Source organism: Podarcis muralis, chromosome 13 (genome assembly GCF_964188315.1).
Source record: "Podarcis muralis chromosome 13, rPodMur119.hap1.1, whole genome shotgun sequence".
NCBI lineage: Eukaryota > Metazoa > Chordata > Lepidosauria > Squamata > Lacertidae > Podarcis > Podarcis muralis.
In genome coordinates, this window is record NC_135667.1 from 37,552,054 (window position 1) to 37,578,568 (window position 26,515).

Sequence of the window (26,515 nt, forward strand, 5' to 3'; positions counted from 1 at the left end):
TAGGGTGACTCTGTCTCCGCCCTGAACCTTCCCCTGCTTGCAGTGTTCTAGGCAATGCGCTGACCCAAAGGAGACCACCCTCTGATGCCAGCCCACTAGCGGATCGTGTAGCGCCAGCCAGCTCATCCCCAAGATGATGGGAGCTCCTCCCAAGGTGGCCACATTAAACGCTATCCGTTCGGTGTGCCTTGCCACCCTCATTATCATCGGGACAGTCTGTTGGCTAACTTCTCCTCCCAACAGCTCTCTGCCATCAATCGTGGTCACCTGCAAGGGATTACTTAAAGGGATGGTCTGTATCTGGTGCTCAGCTGCAAACTCCTTACTCATAAAATTACAGGAGCTGCCTGAATCCAAAAGCGCCTTGACCTGTAGGGGGTGTCCATTTGGCAGCTCTAGTGACACTTCTATCACTAAAGCAGGTCTGGGTGGTTCTGGCGTGGGCACTTTCACTGCTCTTTGGCCTGGCTGCTGTGCCCCGACGGTGGCAGCCAGGCGTTGGCTTTTACTTGCTCCTTGTTTTCCTCCTCCCTTTCCCCCACAGCTCCTGCCATCCCTTGCCATTCCTTTCTTTGTGGGCAGACTCTGGCAAAGTGCCCTGGCTGTTGGCAGAGATAACATTTCTTGGCGCTCTTTCCCTCCTTCTTCCGCCCTTCACTGGGATTTGAAACTGCGCGCGCCCGCGCTGTTCCAACTTCCATCGGCTCTGCCGGCGGGAAAGGTGGCTCTGGAATGTCCGGAATGCGCAGTTCCCTCCAACGTTCTCCTTTCCCTTCCCGCCTTTCCAAAGCTCTCGCTTCCTGGCGCGCTCCTATGGCCAGCGCGGATTTGGTCAGCTGGTCCATAGACTCCGCCCTTGGCCCCCGGGAAAGTTCATCTTTAACGGCCGAAGAAAGCCCCTCTTCAAAAAGCATTTGGATGGGTTCCGCCGATAGGTCCCACCCCAATTTATGAATCAGCATAGTAAACTCAGTCCAGTACTCACGGACAGATCGGCTCCCCTGTTTGCAAGCCATTAACTGCCTTCGTACCACCCCCTGCTCAATGTCACTGGAAAACATCAGGTCCATGGCACGAAAAAACTTCCTCGTGTCCTTTAGTATCTCATTATTCACTGCCATCAGGGGTCGAACCCAATCCTTCGCCCCCCCTTCGAGATGGCCAATTACAAAAGCCACTCGCGATTCCTCGTCGGGGAAGTCATCATACTGCAGGTTGAGAGCGTATTGCATCTCAGTTCTAAAGGCATGATAGTTTCTGGGATCTCCCCCGAATTTCTGCACCAATCCTGGCACCTTTCTGGCTATCGAGGTGGTTTTCTCCTTTCCCTTTTCTGCATCCTGAGCCCTCCTCTCCTCAAGCCTCGCCGTTTGCATGGCCAGCTGGATCTCCAACGCCCTGTACCTTTCTTCCAGGCTTGGACCTCCTCCAGCTGCTCCTGCTCCTCCGGTTCCGGCTGGGTCGCTCATGATGCCGCTGCTTGCACAAGCTGGCTTTCAGTGACTTTCGGATTGCTGTGGTGGGATGATGAGCTGCTTGTGCGTAAAATGCAAGTCCCTCAGAGTTTGATCAGGTTTTCAAACCTCTGCCTGTGACGGAGCCCCTCCGGCATGGCTGCGTCAATCGCTAGTAGAATCCGAAAGTGGTTGCTTTCGGAAACGTTTCCAACATAAAAGCTCTTTCACGGAAACACGTCTTCTGGACTCTCTGCGTGACAGTTTCCGGCGAGGCGTGGGTGTCCCTATAGGAGGTCCTGAGACCTCTCCACTGTTTTCGCTGGAAACGTCTCTGAGCCACCCCTCCGACTCACTTTCCCTGGAAGTTCCTGCTCGCCCCCTACTGGTTCCCTCTTCAGCTGCTCCGTCTCTTTCAACCTGAGGGAGCCTTTGCACCTCCTGTCCTTCCGATGGCAGTTCCCTGACAGCAATGGTCAATGGTGATGGGAGTTGTAGTCTTAGAACATCTGGAGGGCCACAGATGCCACACCCTTGATGTAAATACAGATAACTCTAAGTCAACCTTCTTCAGTTAAATCTAACTAAATAGTCATGGCTCCCTCTCCCACATGCTGCTATACAGCTGAGTCCACCACATTCATCAAGGCTAATGGGTCTAATTCCCCTGCAAAGTTAAACACCCACCACACATACACCCTATTTCTATTCCTGCAGAGAAATACGACAGCTGGGAGCCAGAACTCCAGAGCCCTCTTGGAAAGTGTCTAGTGGTTTAGAGTAAACTAACTGTGGGACACAAATGCGTGTAACTATGACGACCTTTAGCAAATCATCTCAACTTTGACAGTGGACATTTTTGCCTGAATAAATACTGTAATGGGGGGAAAGGAAACTTAACCCTTTCTCAGCCCAATGTTTTCCTGCCACAACTTCCCAGTTTTATCTGCCCACTAATTTCCTGCTGTGATTTCTCTCTGCCAAATACTCCTGCAGAGTTTTGAGTGCATGTTTCTGAAGGTCTAAGAGGTTTGAAATGGCTCTCTAGAAAGGAGGTTAAATGGGTTGAGAGAGAGTGGAAATCAGGACTCTTGCATCCCATCCCTATCACTTAACTTTTGTACAGCTACAAATTACACAGGCACACATGAACTTATTTTTTGGTCTCAGTGCTGGATGAGTGGTGATGGGAGGGCCTAGGTAGAAACATCTGGGTGAAGAGACTGTAAGGGAGAATTGACAAGGAGAGGAAGAGTTAAGCATCCACTTCCTGTCCACCATACTTGCTTGCAAACATCTCCCATCTTCATATTAATGATAAAGGGACAAATACAGGATTGGGAACTCCATGATATGCAGTCTTGGGGGAGGGAAAATAAATTTATCACATCCATACCATACAATTAAAGTACTCTTATGCCACATTAACAGTCATGGCTTCCCCCCAAATATCCAGGGAACTATAGCTGGGAATTGTAGCTCCGTGATGGTGAATCATTCTCATCATTATTTGGAGGATGCCGTGACTATTAAAGTGCTTTAAGAATGCTTTAAATCTATGGTGTGGATGTGACCAGAGAAGAGAGAGAGGAAAAAGAGATCAGAAACAGGACTCAGCTATCTCTGGTACTTCCATGTAAAATATTATGTTATGGCCAAGCTCTCTAGTCAGCGGTTATTTCTAATAAGCTAAGCTATTTTGCTGCCTGATGGGGAAAGCAGCAATTGGTGTTCTTCAGCTCAAGGTGTATAGTGCCCAAAGCCAGTGAAGCTATTTTGGTACTTGAGGCACAAAATCCTAGAAGAACACTCTTCCTGGGTGGCAAAAACACAACAGAGATAATGAAATAATAATTTATATGATGCCCTTTCATGATGCCCCTAATCACTTGCCTGAGGTGGCTGCTTCACTCTGCCTCAAAGCATAAACTGCTGAGCTCTGTTTGAAAGCCATATCTTCCAACCTGGAATCTCTTAGTCCCTAGCACATAGGTTATGTTAGCTCACTGATGTGGGAAATGCATTCTCCACAAGTTTTAGAGATGAGCCTTGGCTCAACATAGTCCCTCCCTATTCCCAGGATGATGGAATCTCTCTGTTCTTTCTAAGTCACCTGATCTAATCATACCACACAGGGATCTTACTAGCCACTGTTATGGGATTACTCACTCCAAAGCCCTGTAGCACCCAGCTTTCATCCACCACAGCAGTTCTTCTCTTTTGCAGGTTTCCTTAAGAACCACTTAAAGATCCTACCATATGGATCCTATTTTTCTGACCAGTTTCACACTGGCATTCCTGATCTCCAGGTCTAAGGCCCTACCTGCACTATAAATGTAAAGCAATATCATACACTTTAAACAGCAATGGGTTGTCTTTGTCCCCGCGAGCCCCAAATCCTGGGTACTGTAATTTGCTAAGGGTGCTGAGAATTGTCAGGAGACTCCTATTTCCTTTACAGAGCTACAATTCTCAGAGTTCCTTGGAGAAATGGATTGTTAAACCACACTGGGAACTAAAGCTTTCTGAGGGGCATAGGGAATCTTCCAACAATTATCAGTACTCTTAACAAATGACACTTCCCAGGATTCTTTTGGGAAAGCCATGGCTATTTAAAGCAATAGGCTTCAAATGCACAGTGCAGATGGGACCTAAATCCAAATCAGCCAATATGTACTGAGTTACATTCAGTACAATGTATTTGTTGCTGTGCATTCCACCAAGGTCAAAGCAGATCCAGTGGTCATGGAAGATGAACGGGACATAGTCTAGTAAAGAGTGAAAACAGTGTGCCCATTCCACAGCATCAGAAGATTGATTATAACCACCCGGCAGTGACTGGGGGTTAGAAATATCACACAGATGGTGTAGGCACTGGAGATGGCAACATGATCTGGGGCTTCTGAAGGTTTGCAGTTTGGGGCTGTAGACTAGAAAAGGCATCTTTTCATAACATTAAACCTCCAAGTGTGAATTCACGCAAATGTTTCTCCCACTGCTACAGGATTGTTCCCAATAGAGACACATGTGTAGGTGGGACATCGGAAGGGCCCAAGGTATGGTGAGGCTGTGGGCCCATCAACATTAATCTCTATATGTATTGGAATGGGACCCTTCCCACTATCTTTTTCTACATGTATTTGTGGCTAGATGATGGCAACCAAAGCTGTATGAATCCACCTTTACTACCCTTTTCAAAGGTGTTCAGGTTGCCTCTAAAATATAAAGATAAAATGCTAATAATATGAAAGCATAGCATGCAGGGTTGTGGGATGTATTTCATTGCTAAGACATTATGTGATATTGGGGCCAAGATAGAGCCTTGGGGGTTCATAGACTGAATACTTGCCCTATCACTCTTTACAAGAATATCCCTATCACTCTTTACAAGGAGACATCCTAAATCTCAGGTTTCCAAGTGAAAGTAATGTGGTGAATGGGAAATAAAAAGAAGGGTTTAAAAAAATAAAATATGAAAGTCACATTTGACATTTTTCATACGTCAAATTCAATATTTGCCATCAATTGATTCTCCCTCTCTTCTGCCTGTGAAAAAATACCCTTATATTTTAGTGGAACTACTATCTTGATGGTAGTGGTGGTAGATGATTATTTCCAAATCTCAGTAGTGAAGCAGGACTCATATGAAAGTTGTATAAAATGTGGAAACTTTGGAGAAGGCTTAGTTATAATCTGACAATTTTGAGGGATGGGAAATAAGAATACCTTTTAATGATGCTGGCTCTAGGATGTTGGACTCAGGAATGGCACCTTCAGTGCCCGTCCCACTGGGAGAGAACTCTCTGATACCTGACCTTCTTGGATACTCTGAACAAATTGGAAATGGTAGCATTGCTAGGGTGGTGGGCCCTCTGCTGGACTTGGAGCCCTGGCAAATGCCCAATATTGCCACCCTCTGGACCTCACCCTGATTTGGAACCTACTAAAAATGTTATGGCAGTGCCACTAAGAGAAGACAAACGTTGGAAAAAAGATCAATGTGGAGCTAGTCACTCACCGGCAACGTCATGTCCCTCTCATCTCGAAACTCAGGAAGGGTCTCCAGGCAGAAGATCACAATAGAGATGAGGATGACCATCACTGATATTATTGCGATGATGCGAGCAGCCTGGGAACTCTCTGGATGCTCAAAGAGCAGCCACACTTGCTTGAGAAACTCCCTATCAGGCATGGGCTGCTCTTCTTCCTTAATGAAGCCCTCATCATCGCGGAATTTGCTGAGTGCCTCCTCCCCTAGCTGGTAGAACTTGAGTTCCTCCAGGAAAACATCAATGGGGATGTTGGCTGGTCGTCGGAGCCGCCCTCCCGACTGGTAATAATACAAGATGGAGTCAAAGCAGGGCCGGTTTCGGTCAAAGAAGTATTCACCACGCAGTGGGTCGTAGTATCGCACGCGGCGTCGCGGGTCACCTAGTAGGGTGTCGGGGAACCTGAGCAAGGTCTTCATTTGGGTCTCGAAGCGTAGGCCCGAAACATTTATCACCACCCGCTCACAGCAGTCCTTGTGCCGGCACCCCCCGCCGTTGGCAATGGGTTCATTGTCCACTGCTGTTGGTGGCAATAGCTTCTCCATGGCAGGTCTGCAGCTACAGTGATCCTAGCATGAGGTCAGGAGCCATGAGCTGGACTTCACCCTGATGCCCTCTCCCTCTCCAGAGAATGGTTTCTGGCTGTTCAGCTATTCTGTACACTTCCCAATATCAATTCACTCACGCCGTTATCTGAATCTCAGATGGCATCTTCTCTCTCTTACTTTCCTGCTGTTCTAGCTCCCTTTCCTTTCCTTTCCTTTCACTGATCCACTCCTTACTTCAAGCATATCTGACCTCGCTTCTGGCTTGATTCTCTCTCTTTCTCATTTGCTTATTACCCCTTCCCTACTTCACACCATCTCTTTCCTTTCTTGGCATGAACTTGTTTTCGTAATGCCAGTCTCCTGCCACTGACACCCACGTGCCACCTCCCTTACTCTTCCCCTCTTGCTCCACTGCATTCAAGCTTCCTCTGGTTTTCTCTCTGCAAAGGGGTTAGACCCGCAATCTAGATCCCCCTCCCCACTGCCCTTCTCTATGTCCCCTTTCTGAGAACACCCCTGCCTTCTAGTGCCAGCGTCCAAGGTTTCTGCCTGTAAACACTTTCCTCAGACCTAGAGGTATCAGGTTGCCCAGGACGGTACAGACTCTTGGCCCCCTTGCCAAAAAAACCAGCACCGCCCCCATCCCCAGCAGTACACTGATCAGAGGAGGGGAGAGCTAAAAATAACTGGAATGGCGGTGACATAGGGGCAGGCAGAGTGCCCAGGGCAGAGAAGGGGGTGGGCAGGGCACCTTCAAGATGGTAGGGAGACCTGCCAGCCAGAACTCTTGTGCTGTCTAGAAAGAAGGAGTGGCGCTTCTGCCAGAACACCTGGGTCTCTGAGAACAGAGCGGGGTCTCGTGAGCTAGGCTGAGAGACTTAGGAGGACTCAAGGGTTGTTGTGAGGTTTGGATCAGCAGCCAAGGAGACGCCACACTAAATCATATTTAGTGCCCCAGGCTTCTATGACAGCTAAACTAGCTCTATCCTCGCTTGCCAGTAATCACGCTCAAAGAAAATGCAGACACACCAACACAGGGCTGGCCGGCCCTACCATAAGCCTGAGTGAGGCAGCTGCCACAGGTGGCAGAGAGTCATGATAGGGCAACAAAGTTATATTTAATTATTAATGTCTTTTTACTGCACAGGGTGTGGGGGGAAGAGAAGCACTTGTAGGGCTTTCTGCCTCAGGTGCCAAAATAACTCAACCAGACTTGGGTTCCAGATGGGGAGGGCGGATTTGCTGCTCTGACTCAAGTAGCAAGATGTCCTGGCCCTGCACAAATGGCACCTCTCATCATTGTATTAAGTTTAAACACCTTCTATGCCTCTTCATGATAGTTGTTTTTCTAATCTTTTTTTTTGCTTCTTCTGTATTCTTCTCCTTTCACCAAAAACAAAGCTTCATCCTCAGACTTCATTCCCTTTGTGCTATTTCTAATTTCCTTGCTTTTTTTCTCCCACAATCCCTTGTGCATTGCTCTCTTGTTCTCAATATTTGACTGGCCTTTTCTTTGTCTTCCTTTAAGAACTGATTCAAAATGTCTCTCTCCCACATTTCCTTCTGGATATTCTATTTGATTTCTTCAATTATTTCCCTTCCTACTGCTAGGTTCATAACTGTTCGGGATTGAACTCTTTTAAAGGAATTTTTTTTGCTTTTCACTCAACAAATACAAAGGTTTCCCATTCTCTCCAATGCCCCTCTCCTTAAGACTATGTATACAACATACACTTATGGCACATTTGAAGCAATAAACTGTCATTTATTAAAGGTGCTGGGAATTATAGCTCTGTGTGGGGTCAACTACAGTTTTCAGGGTTATTGGGGGTGGGAGATGTGCTGTAAATGTGCTTTAAATGTATGGTGCATACAAAATTGTCTCATGTGTTTTCGATTGTGAGTCAGCAAGCAGGAATCTGTTCATTTTATCCATGTACAACAGCCAGTATATTTTAGATGCATTTATCAATATTAAGCGGTGGTGATGATGTATGCACCTCAAGCATTTTCCTCATGCTAGTGAGAGTATAAACATTCAGGTATTTTTGCTAGCCAGCTCCTCCAGACAACCTATTTATTGAGCATTCACCCTGATTTGTTTGCACAAAGCATATACGGGGCTCAGATTGTATCTGTTTCTTATTGAGCATTTATTCTGATTTGTTTGCCAGCGTGAGGGGTTTATATACGACATGTGTATTCAGCCTGCGTTCATCCTGATTTGCTTGCCAAGTGTTTGCACATCTTCCTACACTTTCCCCACACTTTTCAATGCATTTCCCTACCACTTTCCAAACTTCAAAAAGTCCGGTTCTTTTTAAAGAAAAAATTGGAAAATGAGAAACTGAGAAATTGAAATTGGCAGTTTTGCTTATCCCTACTACTCCCTTTGCTTAGTGCAAACTGAGAATGCATCCTGGGAAATGGCTAGCTCTCTTCCATGGCTGCACTTGGCATGGAAGATTGATAGTGGCGTGCAAGGTATGTTTTGAGGATACTGCCACCATTACCGGTCTTCTAACTGAAGTACCTGATAAACATTGAGGGAAGCCCAGGCTTTTCTGGAAGGAAGTTTGAAAGCCACTGTCCCAGATAATGAAATAGTAGCAGTGCAGGGTGGGATGAGCTACAGTAGCTTACTAATCATAATAGTTACTCCAGCCAGCAAGGGATGGAAGAATCAATAAGTTTCGGTTCTGTCTAATTTCTAATTTTTCCAATCTAAAATTCAGTTCTCTACATTTTGCATTAAAAAAAATCCTCATCAAAATTCATCAGCATTTTGGCAATTTATTACATACACCAACAGTACTGGACTTACAGACTGATCAGCAGCAGCATTACAAATTTGGATGTTGTAATTACAGACTACATCTCTTTTCAGGAAAAATAACTTTTCTTTCTTTGTGAATGATGAACTGACTGCTGGTCAGACTTTGTGCTCTACCCTTTATGCTGTAGAAACAAAAGGTGATGTGAAAACTTGAATTTATTACAATGTACCATTGTATAATTACAATGTACCATTGTACCATTGACGGAAGGGGTGGGCAGGAGCGTTGGGGGGGTATTTACGTCTGTTCCTGTTATTGTTTGTTTTTCTTCTTATATTTAATAAAAAAAATTAAGAGCATCGGGATTTTAGTGTGAATTTCTCATAGCAACACGTTTGCAAGTGGTTTGTAAGCATCATCTGGAGAGCCACAGGTTCCCCATCCCTGCAGTAAGAAAAAGGATTAAAGGCTTCTGGGTATGTTTTACATAAGGTAAAGGTAAAGGTACCCCTGCCCGTACGGGCCAGTCTTGACAGACTCTAGGGTTGTGCGCCCATCTCACTCAAGAGGCCGGGGGCCAGCGGTGTCCGGAGACACTTCCGGGTCACGTGGCCAGCGTGACATTGCTGCTCTGGCGAGCCAGAGCCGCACACGGAAACGCCGTTTACCTTCCCGCTAGTAAGCGGTCCCTATTTATCTACTTGCACCCGGGAGTGCTTTCGAACTGCTAGGTTGGCAGGCGCTGGGACCGAGCAACGGGAGCGCACCCCGCCGCGGGGATTCGAACCGCCGACCTTTCGATCGGCAAGCCCTAGGCGCTAAGGCTTTTACCCACAGCGCCACCCGCGTCCATATGTTTTACATACTCTGGTCTAAAGAATCTGGTCTGTTCTGCCCCATCCAAGTTACACCACAGACTGCTGTGTTTCCTTAACTTGTAATGGTTGTGAGCACAATATCATCATCCATGAGGCCTCCAGTTGTCTTTGTGTTGTGCCCTTGCAATCACGCCTATTTACATAGAACTCTAGCTCTTAGTATGCTGTGAGCCTTGACATTCAGCCCTTTTGCTCTGTGCAGTTTTAGGCCATAAGGGGAACATGGTATCTGGAGCTGGCACTTTCACACTGTTTCTCTGCCCTTTAATGACCACACCTTTCACTGTACTGTGGATTGTTAAAAGAGACAAGGGCTTAACTCTTAAATGTTTTCAAAGTTCAATTTACATCCATATTGCAAGGAGAGCAGGTTCACCATATCCTTTGGAGTTTTGAAAAGGACTGCAGCCCCACCATGGAGTAATGCCTAATTACTTTTATAATTTAGATACTCCATTGTATAGCAGAGCTTTTATGCTAGCTCATCTAAAGGCATTCCCCTCATTTGTATTGTTTGGAAGGTTTCAAAAAATCCCCTTCCAGATCAGATTCTGTTACTGTAATAAGAAAACACCAATACATCACATAATTTTGGATTGCCCTCTTCTCAACACCCACTGGAGATCTCCTAATGACTCCCTTACAGCTCAAAATATTGATTTGCAGAGTCTGTAATCCAATATTTCCTGAGGGATGATACTCTCAAAACTACCAAGATTGTTTTGGGGTACTTAGCCAAGATCTTTAAAGCTAAAGTTGCCTGATTTATTCAATAGCGGTTATCTAGTCTTTTATATATTGTTTGTGTTTGGATTATCAGTGTATTTGGATGACTTTGTATGATTTTTATGATTTTACTATTTTAACTTGTGCCAATAAAGGCAAGAAAAGAAATCTTGAAAAGTTATGTATTACTGCTTTCTTTCACCTTACACAAGCAGGCAGATCTTCTCCTGATGAATATTTCTGAAACATTCACTATCTAACAGTGCCACCTGCTGCCAGTCAATTCACTTCAGATATATTCCTTTCTGCAAGCTGCCGTGCAGTAATTGAGGTTCTGGTGAGCTGTTTTGGGAAGCTTTTAATGTTCAATTTTTAAAAGCTTTATTTGTATTTTTGTTGGATGCCACCCAGAATGACTGTGACAGCCCAATCATATGGATGGAGAATATACGTACAATTGATGATGATGATGATTGTGAGCTGGAGAAGCGTCTCGTTTCCGTTTCATGTTATTGCTTTGGTGGTTTGCCTGCTACACACTATCCTACTCCCCAAATGAAATTTGATCTGTCCTGTTCACTTACCCTAACTTGGGTTCATGTCTGTGTTTATGTGCATATATGTGCAGCTGCTGCCTTGTGTGGGCTTGTTGTGTGGTGATGTTGTGCTGTTGACATAGAATAATAGAATCTTAGAGTTGGAAGGCACCCCTGGGGTCATCTAGTCCAACCCCCTGCAATGCAGGAACGAACATGGAATCTTTATTTTCATTTTGCAGCATTGCAATCCAGCAAAGGAGGTTACTTACACTGGCACCATGAATATGATAGAAACTCCTGTCCCTGAGAACTGCTGGCGTAAAGACGCAAAGGTGGTGTCCATGGTTCTACCTCTCCCCATTTTATCCTCACGGCGATCCTCTGAGGTAGGTTAGGCTGAGAGACTCAAGGTCATCCTGTGAGCTTCATGGCTCAAAAGTGGGAAAAGTCCAGTATTTGAACAATTATACTGGCTCCTAGGTTCCTCTATATCTATATACAGTATTATAAAAAGGCTTCTAGCCTTTGTAGAACCTGAGATATGAGGCAAAATGAACAGGTCCTATTCTTTTTTTGTGAGAAACTAGACTGCTCCTCCCTTTAGTGTGGCTTTCTTCCCAAGACTGCACCTTAATCTAACTTTAACCACCCTACTTTAATCGGTAAACACTTTTTGCTATGCGGTGCTTCTTGCACCAAATCTGAGGGTGGGAAAAGATTGCCCCTGCCCTCTGTATTCAACATGATCAGGAAAATCTGGGCGAAATGACTTCTAGTCGTCCTTCTGGCCAGAAGTAACCGACGGGACTCCCTTCCACGTGAGATTTACCACAGGCACGTTGACATGCGCCAGCAACGAAAGCTTTCCTGCGCGCGGGTTTTTGTCGCGTCAGGAGGAAGGGTTCAAGGTAGCAAAATGCCACATGGACTTTGGAGTGGGTTTTTGTTTTTGGTGGGGTGTTAAAACTCCTCAGAGGAGAAACATTCAAAATGTGCAGCTTCCCCTCTATAGCCCCGAGGCGATACACTCCAAACCTTCGCCCACCCTCGAACTGGCCTCAGCGTAGCTAATACATAACATTTTATTCTTCTTAAGAGGACTACTTCCCTCGCCCTTCCCCCACCAGCGGCTCCCCTCGGCTTCTTCCAACCGTAAAACTCGCGCGGAGGGATCACCGCGTTTTTAAAAAGGCGGTAAAGAAGAGCCGGCCGCGTAAGGATCTGGACATGCTGACTGGAGGAGGGAGGGGGGACTGGTTGGTTGGTTGGATGTTGGAGGCTGAGCATGCGCAGAGGCAGCAGGGACTAGGCCCAGCCTGAGGCGGCGGCGGCGGCGGGCGCCGAGGCAGCAGAGGGAAAGAGCGCCCACGGCCCACCGCAGTGAAAGAGAAGCGGCGAGTACGTGAGGAAGCGTGGTCGCAGCCCAGGGGCGGGGGGCAGTAACCGTGGGGGGGGGGGGCGCTACGTGAGAGGAAGAAGTGGGGTTGTTGTGGTGTTTTTCTACCCCCCCCCCCACATTTGTCGCGCGCGTGTCTGTGCGGTTGGGCCAGAGGGGAGGGGCTTGGGAATAACGGGTGTTTTTTTGGGGGGGGAGGTTAAAGGGCAGCGATTTTATGCGGGGGGGGCAGAGAAGCAAAGGTTGATTACAAAAAAGGAGGGAGAGGGGAGGCTGTGATTCTGGGTGAGGAGGGGGAGGGATCCAGGAGCCTACTGGGATGATAATAATAATAATAATAATAGTAATAACTGTGGTACTGTATTCACATCGTTCTCAGAGCACTGCACTTAAGTGCTGTGTCTGCTTCTACTGCAGCCCTGCAAGGTAGGTCACCATATGGTTATTTCCCACCCCCTCCATAGGGCCACTTTCTGAGGCCTCTACCAATGCATTATGAAGGGGGGGGGAGGACGGGACAGGGAGGGCTAAGGTGTTGGAATGGACTGTACCACTTCAAACTGCAGGTGTGCGTATGTGTGCGCTCACGTTCTTTGAATGCTCTCCTGCATTGTGAAAACGGAGGTGGGAAGAGCTGTGCACTGTAGAGAGAGAGAGCGGTTTGGTCTATAAAAGTTCTCTTGCTTGCTTGTTTTCACTCCTCGCAAGTGGTTTTGTATGCAGGGGGAAGGGGCCCCGAGGAGCACTGGACAGTAATAAATTGCCCACTTGTGATGTGGAATGGTACAGTCCACTCTGCCTCCTTCCCACCCACCCACCCATTTGCTGCAAGTCTGGAGCAGGCCTCAGATCGGAGCAGATTCAAAACAGGACTTCCTGCTTTGAAGCAGTCTCTTACCAGTGGCATTCTTTGGGTCTACTTACTCCCAGATGCGTGTGTATAGTATTGCAACACTACACTCTGCTGCACCAACTGATAAGAGAGGTGTAGTATAGGGAGGAGGGAGCCTGAGAGATATTGGGTTGAGCTTAGTATGATTTACTTCTGAGTAAATGGACATAGGATTGTACTGTAAGTCCAGCTTCCAACCTTTGATGTTCAGAAGTGGTGTGTTGTTGTTTTAAGTGATTTGTGCATGGATGTGGATTACTAACAGTTCTTGTGCCATGTTAATAACTTCTTAGGGAATATCTGCACCAACTGTCTTTATCCTGTTCTCTAACTGTCTGTTCTTTTTCTTATGTGTGGCAGGTTTTCCAAGATGACGCAATTCCTGCCCCCAAATTTGTTGGCGCTATTTGCCCCCCGTGATCCTATACCCTACCTACCTCCTCTGGAGAAACTACCCCATGAGAAGCACCATAATCAGCCCTACAGTGGCATTGCCCCCTACATTCGAGAATTTGAGGTAAGTGCTTTTAAGAATTGGCCTGATTTGTAATTTGTTAGAACATTGGCCAGTGCCTGCAGAATTTGACTGTTGCAAGAGCAGCTTGTATTTCTCAACACTTTGTCCTTTATTAAAAATGAGCTCTTTCTCTTACAGGACCCACGTGATGCTCCTCCACCAACCCGCGCGGAGACGCGTGAGGAACGAATGGAACGGAAGGTATGTACAGGGCATAGCAATTTGTGGGTTATTGCAACAGGAGCTCTGATCCAGGATTCCTAGATTGCATGGGGGAACACCTCAGGTTCCACCCTTCACTGTTTGTTAGTAGCTTTCTTCCTTAGAAGCTGAGGTTTGTGGGTCCCTATTGCTTTCAAAGGGATGTATTTCTTCATCTGAACTGGAGGGTAAGCATTAATATTCTCTCCTTGACACCTTTCCTTGCAGAGGCGAGAGAAGATTGAGCGCCGGCAACAAGAGGTTGAGACTGAGCTGAAGATGTGTAAGTCAGGGAGAGGAGCAATGGGGGAAGGAATGAACTTTGTGAAAGTCGCACCACTTTTGGGCTTTAACCATGAATGAATTCAGTGTTTCATTGATTCCTCTTAAGATGAGCCTAATGTTCACATGTGTGAAAGAACAAATGACACCCCCCCTTTTCCTTCATTTCTTATCCGTTACCTTATTCTTCTTCCAATCAGGGGACCCTCACAATGATCCCAATGCTCAAGGAGATGCCTTCAAGACTCTCTTTGTGGCCAGAGTTGTAAGTTACCTTCTTCCTTCTGCTAACACTTTGTTTAAAATAAATTGCTAGTGTCCTTACCAGTAAGAGAGGTTAGATTACAGATGGAAACAAACAGCTGCTTTAGCATTTTCCACCATTGCCAACAGTACTTTCCTATGTAAATAAACTTATAAAAACCAGGGTTAAAAATTATGGCGCAGCTTTTAAGGTGGTGTTAAAAGTACGGAAAGAGCACAAAGAACCCCTCATGCCAGGGATCTCCCCATTCATCCCGATACAAGGTCATTCTGATTTTCTTGAGAGAAACAGGCCATATCTGAATCACAGAAATGGGCTAAGCTTCATAAACTATTGGAATTTTACATGGGAATGTGGCTCTAGGGAGCCGTGGAAGCATTAACTACACCATCCCAACATTGTGTGGCTTTCATGGTAGCAAGTAGGATCATTTTCAGATTGCCCCACATTATGGGACAAGCAACCAGAGACCTGGGTGAGTATGAGAAGATAATTTTAGAAGTAAGTGACAAAGATGTAAAGGGCTAGTTTCCAGTTTGCATTAGTTTTTAATACAATGGACATGCAATCACCTGAAGAGTTAGGAAAAGTCTGGGAAACGGGACTGGGACAACACAAAAATGATAATTAACTCCCTTCGGACTTTCTTACTTTCACAACAATGCATCAGCATTATGTTGTAGAGGTTTTAAGACAAATGGTATTTCAAACACATGTGGTGGACATGTCATTAGGGATGAGATATTTGAGGAAATTTTCAAAACAACTAGGCCAACAAATTATGAAATCCCCAGAAATAAATATTACATTTGTTTTTAAAGAATAATAATGATGGTCTGAAAATTAGGACCTTAATTTGTTATTTGGTGAGGGCAGTGATTGCAAAAAAATTGAGGACGAATCTGGAGCTACAATGTATAGTTGGAATTCAAATAGTCTGGCTGAAAAGCTATGCAGATTGGTAAAGTTTTATTTCATACACATATAAATGAGAAAATAACAGAAGGGTTCCCAGGGTAGGTATTTCAGAATTTGTGCATACTGTATTGTGTAGCATGCAGTCTGCATCATATATTATATTGCTCTTTGAGGGGAAAAATGGGTTCTCTTGTGCGAACCTTTAACTGCTTCTGTGATCTTTGCCTGTCAGTTTGTTTATGTCCTTTAAGTCATATCTGCAAAACAAACAAAAACAACTACCAGTTATAATCTCTATGCCTGCTCCTTATTTGACTTCCCATTTTCCTTGCAGAACTATGACACAACAGAATCCAAGCTGAGGCGGGAGTTTGAAGTTTATGGCCCTATCAAAAGAGTAAGTAGAAAGGTTATTTTTGAATCTGTTTGGCAATCAATCAATAAAATTCAATAGCTAGTAGATAATAATTTATTGAATATAATTATCACATTTCCCAGTGATGAATTGTGTAGCCCAGTATTGTGTGGGTGGGTGGAGTGGTTTCTGCTTAATTTCATTGTTTTAATCCCTGTTTACCTCTTTCTAAGAGAGCAAGTTTTAATCTTCGTTTTCTTCCCATATCGTTTTACTTCATTTCAAAGATAATTGTTTTGCATTCAAATGCTTCTGATTTATCAGAAGCACTTCATATATTTGGAACATATCTCTAGTTCTGTGATTTAGGATAAACTGAGTTGATTTTAACACTGCTATCTTTCCAGTGCCTCCTGTCTCTCACATCATTTTATCAAAGACATTTACAGTGCTGGAGTGGAGAGATGTAGAGGTGCAAGTGACCCCTGGGGAAAAGCTGTTTCTATCTTTGAACTCATTGGAGCACTGTTCTTTTTTTTTAAGCACTTACACATGGAAGACAGAACTTGTTCCCTGCTATCATTTCCTCATTTCTCTAGTGCTCTCACAGCTACTCTATATAGAGGGCACAGTGGGAATTTCTAGGCTTCGTTCACACAAAATGTAATGTGGGCTTTGGAATCTGGAGCTTCCTGTATCACTTAGGTATCTTTTTTTTGCAGAAATGCCCCTCTAATTACACCATAGCAGGCATAGTCAGCCAAGAAGCCGAGAGTTGAATGTGTACTGATCATTTTCCTCTTTGTGGTCTCAAGTGATGGGGTTTTATAAGGAGATGGACTTCATTTGGGTCCTAAGAAGGTATTGGGGCTATACATTTAACCAGTTAACCCTTGCTGCCACTTCAATTCCATTCCAGATCTACATGGTGTACAATAAGCACTCCGGCAAGCCACGTGGCTACGCCTTCATTGAATACGAACATGAACGTGACATGCACTGTAAGTACAATAGTTTTCTGGGGTGTTTTTATGATTTGTGTGTTTTGTCTTTTTATAAATTAGTTTTTCTATTACAAAAGCATGTTTTTTCAAAGCCCTTGACTTATTTGAGGGCTTGGGCTCCCCCCCAACAGGTAAGTACAGAGTGGGGGAGCCTGGCTTGGTTTGGCAAGCACCCAAGTTCCGTTAATCTGGCCCTGTTGGGTTTCCGAGTGAGGACCCTTCCAGTCATACCAATAATAGAAAGTGGGGGGGGGGGAGGCGGGGGAGAGAATCCTTCCAATCACATCAACAGTAGAATCCAGAAGGGAGGAAGTTTTACCCTCTTCTCCCTATATATTTTGTCATTCAGTCATTCATGTAGGGTTTGGACTTGGGCATCTCAGTTTTACTCTAGGTAGGCTTGCTCTCTTTCGAGAGCATCACTTCCATCTCTTTGTCTAGTTCTGAAAAAAGAAATTAACGTAGCTGGGGTGCTGCAAATGCAATGTGTGTGTGGGTGTGTATGCTAAAGTAACAGGCAACAGTTCAACAGCTCTCATCTTTACCCCTCAAGATTCCCTTGTGTTGGGGGGAACCCTGTAGACCGAGGGTGGGCAACTAGTCATGCCAGCATCTTTTTGGGCAGGCTGGAGTTCCTGCTTGCATTGCAGAACCCAGCAGGGTCATAAAGGCTGCCCCCCCACACTGAACTGTTGCCCATCTCCTTTCTGTTAATTTTTTTTAAAGAGGGAGAATGAATGCTGTGAAGAAGTAGTTCTTCTAAAGCAAGTGTAACTTTGACCTGTAGCTGTGTTTTGAAAAGATGCTGTTGTTGAGAGGCGTGTTGTGAGCGGGGTGTATTAATTCTGTGTTCTTATTGTCACTGCAGCCACCTTTCTGATGGCTATTGCCACTGCTGGCTTGCAGCTGATCCTTATGCTTCCCCTTTACAACATCTCATTGTATGGTTGGTATAAGGGTTTGTATAATTGGTAAGAAACCGCAGTACCCAACACACTTCTATACACAAGCCAGGTCAAAGGCAGATGCTAGGTGACATGACTTAGTGTGGAGGTGGGGTGGAGGGAAGGAAGGAAGAGGAATATGTTTCTCTTCTGGCTTCTGCGCTGTTCTCTTGCTGTGTGGAAGGAGAAGGAGAAATGGGTTCCTTATGCTTGGTTGTTGGCCTTATATTTTGCAGCATAAATATAATGGGGAGGGAGGGAAGAATAATAATAGGTCAGCCCTCTCCAGTAGGGCTCAAATATCCTGAGTGAACCCTCCCTCTCCAAGACACACATGTGCTGTTTTACGCTCTTCAGTCTGTGAGGCTGGATTGGCAATCATTAAACAACGCAGGCAGAAACAGTTGGCGAGTGAGAGTTATTTCAAAAATATCATTTTATTACGTTTGCCCCAAGTAGGTAGGGGCTCCTCAGTCCTTTTCAGACTGGCTAGACCAAAATGCTTCCTCTCAATCATTAACACACATAAGAAAGCATCACAGTATTTGAGGTCACTTTCTGAAATCGTCATGAGAATGTTAATCTTTCCACCTTCAATCACTGCTTACATTAATAGTGTAGACACAAGCGATGGTAAAGTCTGATGCTAATACGAGGCTCCCAAATATCCTGGCAGACCTGGGTTAGATTGTGTTAGTGCTCTTTGGAAAGGACTGGGCTCTGTTAGTCCTCTTTGGAAAGGTGGGAAAACCTAGACTACATCATTCTTAAACATTCTAGCTTATATACTGTAAAAGCAAGTTGCAGCATATTAAGGGAGCTTTGTAATTTAGCACTTGCCTGATGTTTGTGGCCAGTGACAGTTACCCAAAGAAGCACCTCCAGTGCCAGGGGGATAGAGCCACTCACATATAAGCTCCATTATTCTATCTTGAAAACAAGATAGCATTATAAAGTATGTGTACCTGGCTGTCTTGGACAGACACCCGGACTAGGTGCCTGGGCAGTGGAGTGACTGGTAGCAGTGAGAGGTGGAGTGGTACTGGTAAGCTTAGGAATGAATGGGAAGCCATCCTCTGAACAATTATTTGCACAGCTGTATTAGGAGAGAGCAAACATCTACATCAACCACCACTTGAGTCAGTTCTTGAATTTAAGAGTTTTAACAGATTGTACATTTGTGGCATGGAGGATTCTTCCCAGTTATTGGGTCACTTGATTCAGATTGAGACACACGGGGCCTTTTACATTTTAAATCTTTTGGCTTTGGTGCTTTATCTCTAGGTACAGAAATTGCATTGACTAACAATATTTTACCATGAGCCACTGCAACTTGCCCCTGGCCAAACTTGGAGGCAAATATCTTTTGATGCTCTTGTTAATGTACATAATCCCTGAGTAGGCTGACGTGTGTTTCTTAGGAGGGAGTGCATTTTTATGCCTGTGCTCTTTGATTGATAGGAACCAGGACTGAGGATATTTGAGCTCTGCTTTTAGTTAGGAAGCTGATGGGTGGTTGGGTAGTTAGCAAGAGTGGGAGCACAAAGCTATGTAGAGTAATTCCTCTGGCTACCCTTGCAGGGCTTGCCAAGGCCGTAATGGGACCTGCAAGTGGGACACGGTTGGGATGTCTGTCTCAACAGAGGTTCTAAATCGTTGATCCCCCAGTGTGGGTTTTAACATGCAAGCAGGCAACTATACCACTGTTGCTGGGTTCCAAATTATTGCTAGAGAAGGCAGTTCAGAGACATCACACATACCTTGCTGTTCTTTCTTGTTATCTTCTTTTCTGTCTGGCTCCTTTAGCTTAGATCTTTCAATTGTGTAGTATTTGGAGCCCTCAACCCTGCCTAATGCAGGCTATAGCTAGGAATGCCAAGGTGGGGGGAGGCTTTGTAAAATTCAGGACTTAAGCCTGAAAAGGACCATCCTGTTGCCTCCCAGTATTTACGTTGGAAGGATGTGTTCCGTCAGAGGCCTTTAAGCTTTGGAGTATTGAAACGTAATAAGGATTTATATGAGGCCCTTCAACTTGCCATCGTCTGCAAGGCAAGATCTAGAATGTCAAAGGCAGCAGTATATCACTAAATAGCAAACCATAAAGGCCAATGTGCACGTACTGTCCTCCTCTGCTTTGCTTTGGGGCACTGTTGACAAGGTTGGAAAGTTAATTAAACAAAGAAAAACCCACCTTTGCCCTTGAAACTTAACTGCTGACCTCTGAATCCTAGGGGAAAAGCGGTAAGTGCTGCCCTTGGATCTGTTAAAGAACAGGAAAAAACAAAGAGTGCCTATGAGTTTAGTATTGGAGCTATAAACTGCTTAGTGTGCTGATTAACAGGTGTTCGCTGTTGGCTCCTTGAGGGACTTGGTAAATTCTGAAAGCTCCCTCCCCAGCATTGCGATTATGTGTCTCCAGCAATCCAGAGCAGAGTGTTACTTTGCCAAATTCTGATAAGTAAGTGCTACTTACAGAGAGTCTCGTACTCATCTTTTACATAGCAATCTTGTCACAAGATGGAGGGGTTCCTTATACATTCTTCTCTGTTGATTTGTTCTCACAAAGGTGTGCCCTTATAAAAAGGATGAGAGAGGTACAGTGAATGGAAATGCACACCCTGCGTGTCCTTGCCTCTTATTAATTGTGCAAGCACATGAAAGAATGAAGAATTATTAGGAATCTCTTTGTGGTGAGATTTCTGTATGAAAAAATGAATTCACCCGTTTATCCAGAGTAACGTGTGAACTGGCCTCTCCTAGAGAGAAAAGTTTGAAGGTCTAACTTGGCATTGAAAAGCTTTGAAAACCCAGGGCTTGGTCATTGATGGGATACCAGAAAGGGCTTGAATAGTAACTTTTCAGGCCTAACTAATGTGACAACAGAGCTGTTCTAGGTGAGCTTCCCCAACATGTCAGCTGCTGCTGCTGCTGCTCAAAGCCCTTGAACGCCCTGAGAAAAGCTTGGGGATTTTTATGCTAGGGCCATTGTGCTTAATTATAAAATGTCCCAGGAAGGTAAGATGCAATGCAGAGGGTGGTTTCAGGTAAGCAATCTGGGACTCGCCCAGCCATGGACTGACCTCTTCACTGGAGAAAAGGCCCAGCTTCGTCTCCCATCTTCAATAAAATGGTGGTGAATATGGGGGGCAGGGACGCTGCTCCTTGCTGACTTTGGTCCACTGGGTGCCCATTTTGGAAATGAGCCATGAGGCTAACTGGGAGACTCAATTTGTAGGGGGTGGCGGTCTGTCATCGTGCCCCAAGATCCAAACTGTGACTGGCTTCTGATTCTCAGGGCTTCCAGGCCCAGGATGACATCTTTGCCATTGGTCATTGGACAAAGCCTGACTTGACGATGAAGATCTTGTCAAGCTCCACCTTCCACAGCTTTCTCTAGTAGCTGAACAATCTCCACTTTTTGTTCTTTTTTTTTAAATGAAGGTTAGGGGGATGGCAGACCGTTGGAAAATACATCCTCCTTCAAAGAAACTGATTTTTGGACTTTTAAAAAAATCAGAGCTTTTCTGCTGTGTGCTGTTGCATCAGATTTTAGAACAGGTGAAATCAGAACAGGTGAAAATGTTTTGTGCCATAATAAGTTAGAGCCAGTACTTTTTTCTTTATTTCATGGAACCTTCTGCCTGAAATGGAGAGCTTCCAAGTCTTTTTTTCTGAAGTAATATTTTCCCATTAAATGTATGTACATCAGAAGATTTTTGCCATTTGTTTCTATAAGAAGGGAATTTCAACCCTTTTTCCCCAGTTACGTATATGAGAATATCCTCCTTGAGCATATATGGATGAGTGAGGAAGGGGAAAATCCTATTTACCCACATCGAAGAGAGAGATTATCTCTTATCTTTTTTATGTGCATGCTTAAGGATAATGTTTTTATTTTTTCTCTAATGCACAGTTTATGCACGTGGTTAGCTTTAAACCATTATAGTTAATTTTTTGTGCTTCTCAACAAAATACAGCCCCTGCATTTTTATCTAAAAATCGCTGTACACACATTCCCCTACTCTTTTGAACTGTGCATGCTCAATAAAAGTAAAATTTCATTCCTGAAAGTGTCCCCAAAAAGACATACAGTCAACTATCTTGCTCTATTTTTTTAAAAGACACCCAGCACTTTGATAACTGATAATAAACAATAGCAACATTTGGCTCTCTGAATTTGGTGATGGGCATGTTTTTAAAAGGGAATACTTCAGAAATTTGTGGATTGAAGTCCTCTGGTAGTGTCTAGCGCTGCTTCACTGACCATGGGACCTACTGCCCACACCTGCATTCTTGACTACATATAGGTGCCTTTAGTATATTTGAGGAGTGGTGGCGCGTGGGAGCCACAAAGCTTGCAAGGACCCCTTAAGGCATAAACTATCTTCAAGGTCTTAAGAGTTTTATGTAGTTTTGGGGAGTGGGGTGAGGCTGGGGGGACTGGGGAGGGGCTGGCAAGGGTGGGGTGGGATCTGAGTGTCCGACTTCCGCTGCTGAGACAGGTAAGGCAGGGAAGGTCGGCTCAGCAGCTAAAATGCAAAACCCAAAATACCGCCCCAGCCGGGGGCTCCCGGGCAGGGGGGAGCTGCGCCTCGGGCCCCAGCGCTAGCAGCCCGATGCAGTGAGTTTGAGGAGTTAAAAGTTGCAATGGTTTTGTAAGTAGTTTCTCCAGGTAAATGCTTTTATTTCCTTTTTACTTGTTAGCTGTGCTCGCCCACCCTTCCTTTAGCAAGTGGCTTGAGAACATTTCCTCTCCCCTTAAAGTCGTCCTAGAGATTTGCAGAGGGTTTGAAAGCGGCGTGGGTGAGGGCGGGGGGGGGGGGGATAGTGGGTTAAAGTGGGCTGGGAGTGTTGAGCGAGGGTGCCAGCCAGTTCCCTGAGTGTTTTTCCTTGTGCGTACCACCCTCTTCCTTCCCCGCCAGACCTTTCACTCCCCTGTAACCTAGAAAGCATTTCTATATCCCTCTTCCCCTCCTCCCCTTCACCTGTTTGCCCCCCCCCCCCATTTTTTTTAAATTTATGTATTTATTTTGATGGCAGGAACTCTTGCTTTGGGGTTGGGTTTGGGGGCATGGCCAATCTTGGGACTGGCTGGCTGGGGGTACAACTAAGCAGCAGAGCCTGGCCCACTCTGAGGTTTGCTGGGAGGGCTGGGGTGGAGGGCTTGCTTGTCTGTACCCAGCCTTTTTCCTTCTGGGCAAGTGATGTATGTAGCGTGAGTCTTGACTGCTCAATAACCTTCCTTCTTTTTGCAGCAGAGGCCAGGGGGCTGCATTATGAGGTGGTGCTGGGGATTGCTCCACAACTCTGGGGCTCTGGGGCAGCTGTGGTCAGGCAGCCCATAAAGTTTACTTGCCGGTTGTGTCCCAACCCCACCCACCCACCCCCACAATGGTGTGGCTTTTGCCCAGCTACTTTAATCAAGGCAAGCTCTTGTGTTCAGGACGAGCTTTGAGGCAACGCTTCCCAAGCAGATGTGGAGCAATCCCTCGCCCGGGGCCACGGGAGCCTCCTTCAGAATCCTTTGTGTGTGTGGTATATGTCTTTGGGGGCGGGTGGGCTTGTTGATGTGCAGTCCGGATAATGGCAGTTCCCTTTGCCCTCCCCTCCCCCCTGGATACCCCTCCTAATCTGTTGCAGCGGCATACAAGCACGCCGATGGGAAAAAAATAGATGGCCGGCGGGTGCTGGTGGACGTAGAGAGAGGCCGCACGGTGAAGGGATGGCGCCCACGCAGGCTTGGTAAGTGTGTGCAGAGAGCTATACCGTGCTTGCTGCCAGTTTTTCTGCCCCACCCTTGTCCCCGATAGTTGCAAGCCCCAAGAAGTCTTGGCGGGGTGTGTGTGAGGGTCCGACATCAACGCTGCTGGACTGCTGCATTCTGGCCACCAAGGATGTTGACATTTAGTAAGTGTAGATCAAACAATCTAGAAGACAAACTGAGGGAGCTAAATATGTCCAGCCCAGAAAGAAGGAAAATGAAACATAGGGAGTTGTGTACTTAAAGTGGCTATTCCCTATGTTTTCTGAGGGTGGGCCAAGAATGGTTAGGTCTTAACTAGAGGAAAGTAGACTTGAGTTAAACGTTTCTTTGAAAACCTGCTTACATGTGGGAGCTGTTTGCCAGTGGAGAAATGCTTTTGAAAGGTAGAGAAATCCCCTGTGCTTGAGAAGTTTTCAAGATAATGCTGGATAGGCATCTGTTGACGTTTCCTGTGAAGGTTGTTGTGTTGGGCCAGAGGTACTTGTCAATTCTTAGATTCTGGAAAGAAGGTAAATGATGGACATGAACTCTTCCAAGGTGCTTTCATCATTCCTTCTGATCCCTCCATTTGGCAACGTCTGCTTTCTGTACGTTTTTTGCGAGGCAGGAGAAATTGTTCTCACTGCATATGTGGCTCAGAAACCAGGAGAGATCCTTTCCCCCTCTCTCTCTGGTTTCAGATGAGTTCAATTTAAGCAAGATATATTAGAACTAGAACAGCACACATTGGGCATACAAGTCTGAAGGATGATAGTTTCTTTCAGCCCTGGCCTTCTAATTGTGAACAAGCCTGGAAAGACCCAACATTGTCAGTGTGGTGTAGTGGTTAAGAGCAGTAGACTCGTAATCTGGTGAACCGGGTTCACGTCTCTGCTTCTCCACATGCAGCTACTGGGTAACCTTGGCCTAGTCACACTTCTCTGAAGTCTCAGCACCACTCACCTCACAGAGTGTTTGTTGTGGGGGAGGAAGGGAAGGGAGAATGTTAGCCGCTTTGAGACTCCTTTGAGTAGTGATAAAGCGGATATCAAATTCAAACTCTTCTTCTTTCCCCTCCTTTGCAGGTGGTGGTCTCGGTGGCACCCGGCGAGGAGGTGCTGACGTCAACATCAGACATTCAGGCCGGGATGACACCTCCCGATACGATGAAAGGTGAGTTGAGTTGCATAAAGTAGAACAGAGTGGTATCACTGCCATTCTCCCTCTCCCCTCAGAAAGTTATACTGTTGTAGGAATTTCATTTCTAATACAAGAGAATGATTGTTGGCAGCTCCCATTCAAAGTATTACTTAGCACCAACTGTGTTCTAAATGTACAGAAGGCTTACAGGCTTAAAGTCAAAAGCAAATATCCTAGCGTTTAAAACTAGAACATTTCTCAATTGCAGCCAGACCCTCCTCTTGTATCTCTTAAAAATTAAATACACACAAAATGGGACAGATTTAAATAGATTTGTATAATTTGTCTCAACACCCCCCCCCCCGATTGTAAAGATAAGGGTATTAAGCCAGATTCTGTGATTAAGGTAGTTTGGATTGCAAGCCTTTTATTGTGTGTTGCTTTTGTATAATGCTAGATCATGGAAGACATGATAGTTCAACCAGTTTGTAGTGCAGATGTGTCCTTGTATAGATGGCATGTTCATTCATGGGTTTCCTCTTGTGTTGTACAGTGGCAAAGTAGTAGTTAAAGACAATTACTTGACATTTGAGAAAGTACATTCTGTCCCCTCGCCACCACCCCGGCTCACAGGGATCGAGACCGTGAACGGGAGCGTGATCGTCGAGACCGCAGCCGAGACCGAGACAAAGAGCGGGAACGCCGTCGCAGCCGATCCCGGGAGCGCCGGCGGCGGACGCGGAGCCGAGAGAAAGATGAGCGGAAGCGCAGTCGGGAGCGCAGCAAGGATAAAGACCGGGAGCGCAAGCGCCGCAGCCGTTCCAGGGATCGCAAGCGGGACCGGGACCGGGATAGAGACAAGAAGGAAGAGCTGCCAGAAGTGGCTGAGGCCCCGCCTGATGAGGCCACCCTTGGCGAGATGGGCGTAGATGGGCTGGAGGTGAAGCCCGAAGTGGGGGAAGAGAAGGGCAGGGACAGAGATAGGGACAGGGAGAGGGATAGAGAGAGGGATCGGCGGCGCAGCCATCGCGACAAAGACAGAGACAGGGATCGTGACAGAGAGCGTCGTCGTGATAGGGACAGAGACAGGGACCGGGACAGGGAGCACAAGCGGGAGCGGGGGGAGCGGGGAGGGGAGAAACGGGAAGAGAGGGGGCAGGACAATGGCATGGGAGAGCCCTTGGAAGAAACCAGCCAGGATATGTTCCTGGACCAAGAATCCATGCAGTCAGCTGATGGTTATTTGTCCACTGAGAATGGATATATGATGGAGCCCCCAATGGAGTGATGAATGGAGACGCTTCCGTACCCCGTGTGGTCCAGTCAGGTGAGGCTTTTGTCTCCCGGGCTGCCTAACCAATGAGGCCCCATCAGCCAGTTGATGTAATTGATTTTAACTGGTTTTGTTTAGAAGGGTAAGTCTGTTTCAGTTCTGCCTGTCCTACCCCATTTCTTCTTAACATGTAACCTTCCACAGATCCCTTGTGTATTTGGATATTTTTCTTTAAACAAGAATAAAGTGGTGTTAATGTTTTCTTCTCCATGTGAAGTGTGTCTGGAACTGACATGTTTAAAGAGAGGCTCTGCTGGATTCCAGGTTGTCGGCGGCTCAGAGATCCACAAAGAAGGTCTTGGTTATATGTCAAACGCATTACTGTTGCTGGAACCTTTACTGGTAATGGAGTAATGATGCAGCTTTTTGCTTGCAGTGAAAAGTAGGGGGGAAGCAGCAGAAGTTGGAAATGAACCGAAAGACAGTGAGAACTTCATTCTGTAAATTCAGTTATAGGAGTGGTATAACAGGAAGATAGTGACCAAATGCTAAAAATAGGTGAGGAGGACATATTTCAAAAGGGACTGATGAAAAAGGCAAGCAGGGTTCATCCC

At 45.7% G+C, this 26,515-nt stretch overlaps 2 protein-coding genes across 3 annotated transcripts in view; one reads left to right on the forward strand and one right to left on the reverse strand.

The window, feature by feature from the left end:
* KCNA7 (potassium voltage-gated channel subfamily A member 7) overlaps positions 1–6,566 on the reverse strand; it is a 30,506-nt gene extending 23,940 nt beyond the window's left edge. Inside the window, exon 1 of the mRNA XM_028703141.2 lies at positions 5,473–6,566. Coding sequence (XP_028558974.2) covers positions 5,473–6,048 — 576 coding nt within the window. The 5' untranslated portion in view covers positions 6,049–6,566. The remainder of the gene's footprint in view (positions 1–5,472) is intronic.
* A 5,650-nt stretch (positions 6,567–12,216) lies between these two features.
* SNRNP70 (small nuclear ribonucleoprotein U1 subunit 70) lies at positions 12,217–26,177 on the forward strand. 2 transcript variants are annotated; one of them, XM_028752031.2, is made up of 10 exons: positions 12,217–12,369; positions 13,620–13,776; positions 13,915–13,977; positions 14,206–14,260; positions 14,460–14,524; positions 15,777–15,839; positions 16,717–16,798; positions 23,386–23,487; positions 24,574–24,661; positions 25,226–26,177. In XM_028752031.2, the coding sequence occupies exons 2-10, from the start codon at positions 13,630–13,632 to the stop codon at positions 25,914–25,916; spliced, it is 1,356 nt and encodes a 451-aa protein (XP_028607864.2). In that variant the 5' UTR covers positions 12,217–12,369; positions 13,620–13,629; the 3' UTR covers positions 25,917–26,177. The 2 variants fall into 2 exon arrangements, with proteins under 2 accessions (XP_028607864.2, XP_028607865.2); XM_028752032.2 differs by lacking the exon at positions 12,217–12,369 and having other exon boundaries at positions 25,262–26,177.
* The last annotated feature ends 338 nt before the right edge of the window (positions 26,178–26,515 follow it).

What these genes read in the sequence shown, in the direction of transcription:
- SNRNP70 (XM_028752031.2), top strand. Translation starts at nt 13,630, where the DNA reads ATGACGCAATTCCTGCCCCCAAATTTGTTGGCGCTATTTGCCCCCCGT. An exon ending in TTTATGGCCCTATCAAAAGA is followed by an intron (nt 15,840 to 16,716) that starts GTAAGTAGAAAG and finishes ATTCCATTCCAG; the next exon opens with ATCTACATGGTGTACAATAA. An exon ending in ACCTCCCGATACGATGAAAG is followed by an intron (nt 24,662 to 25,225) that starts GTGAGTTGAGTT and finishes CATTTGAGAAAG; the next exon opens with TACATTCTGTCCCCTCGCCA.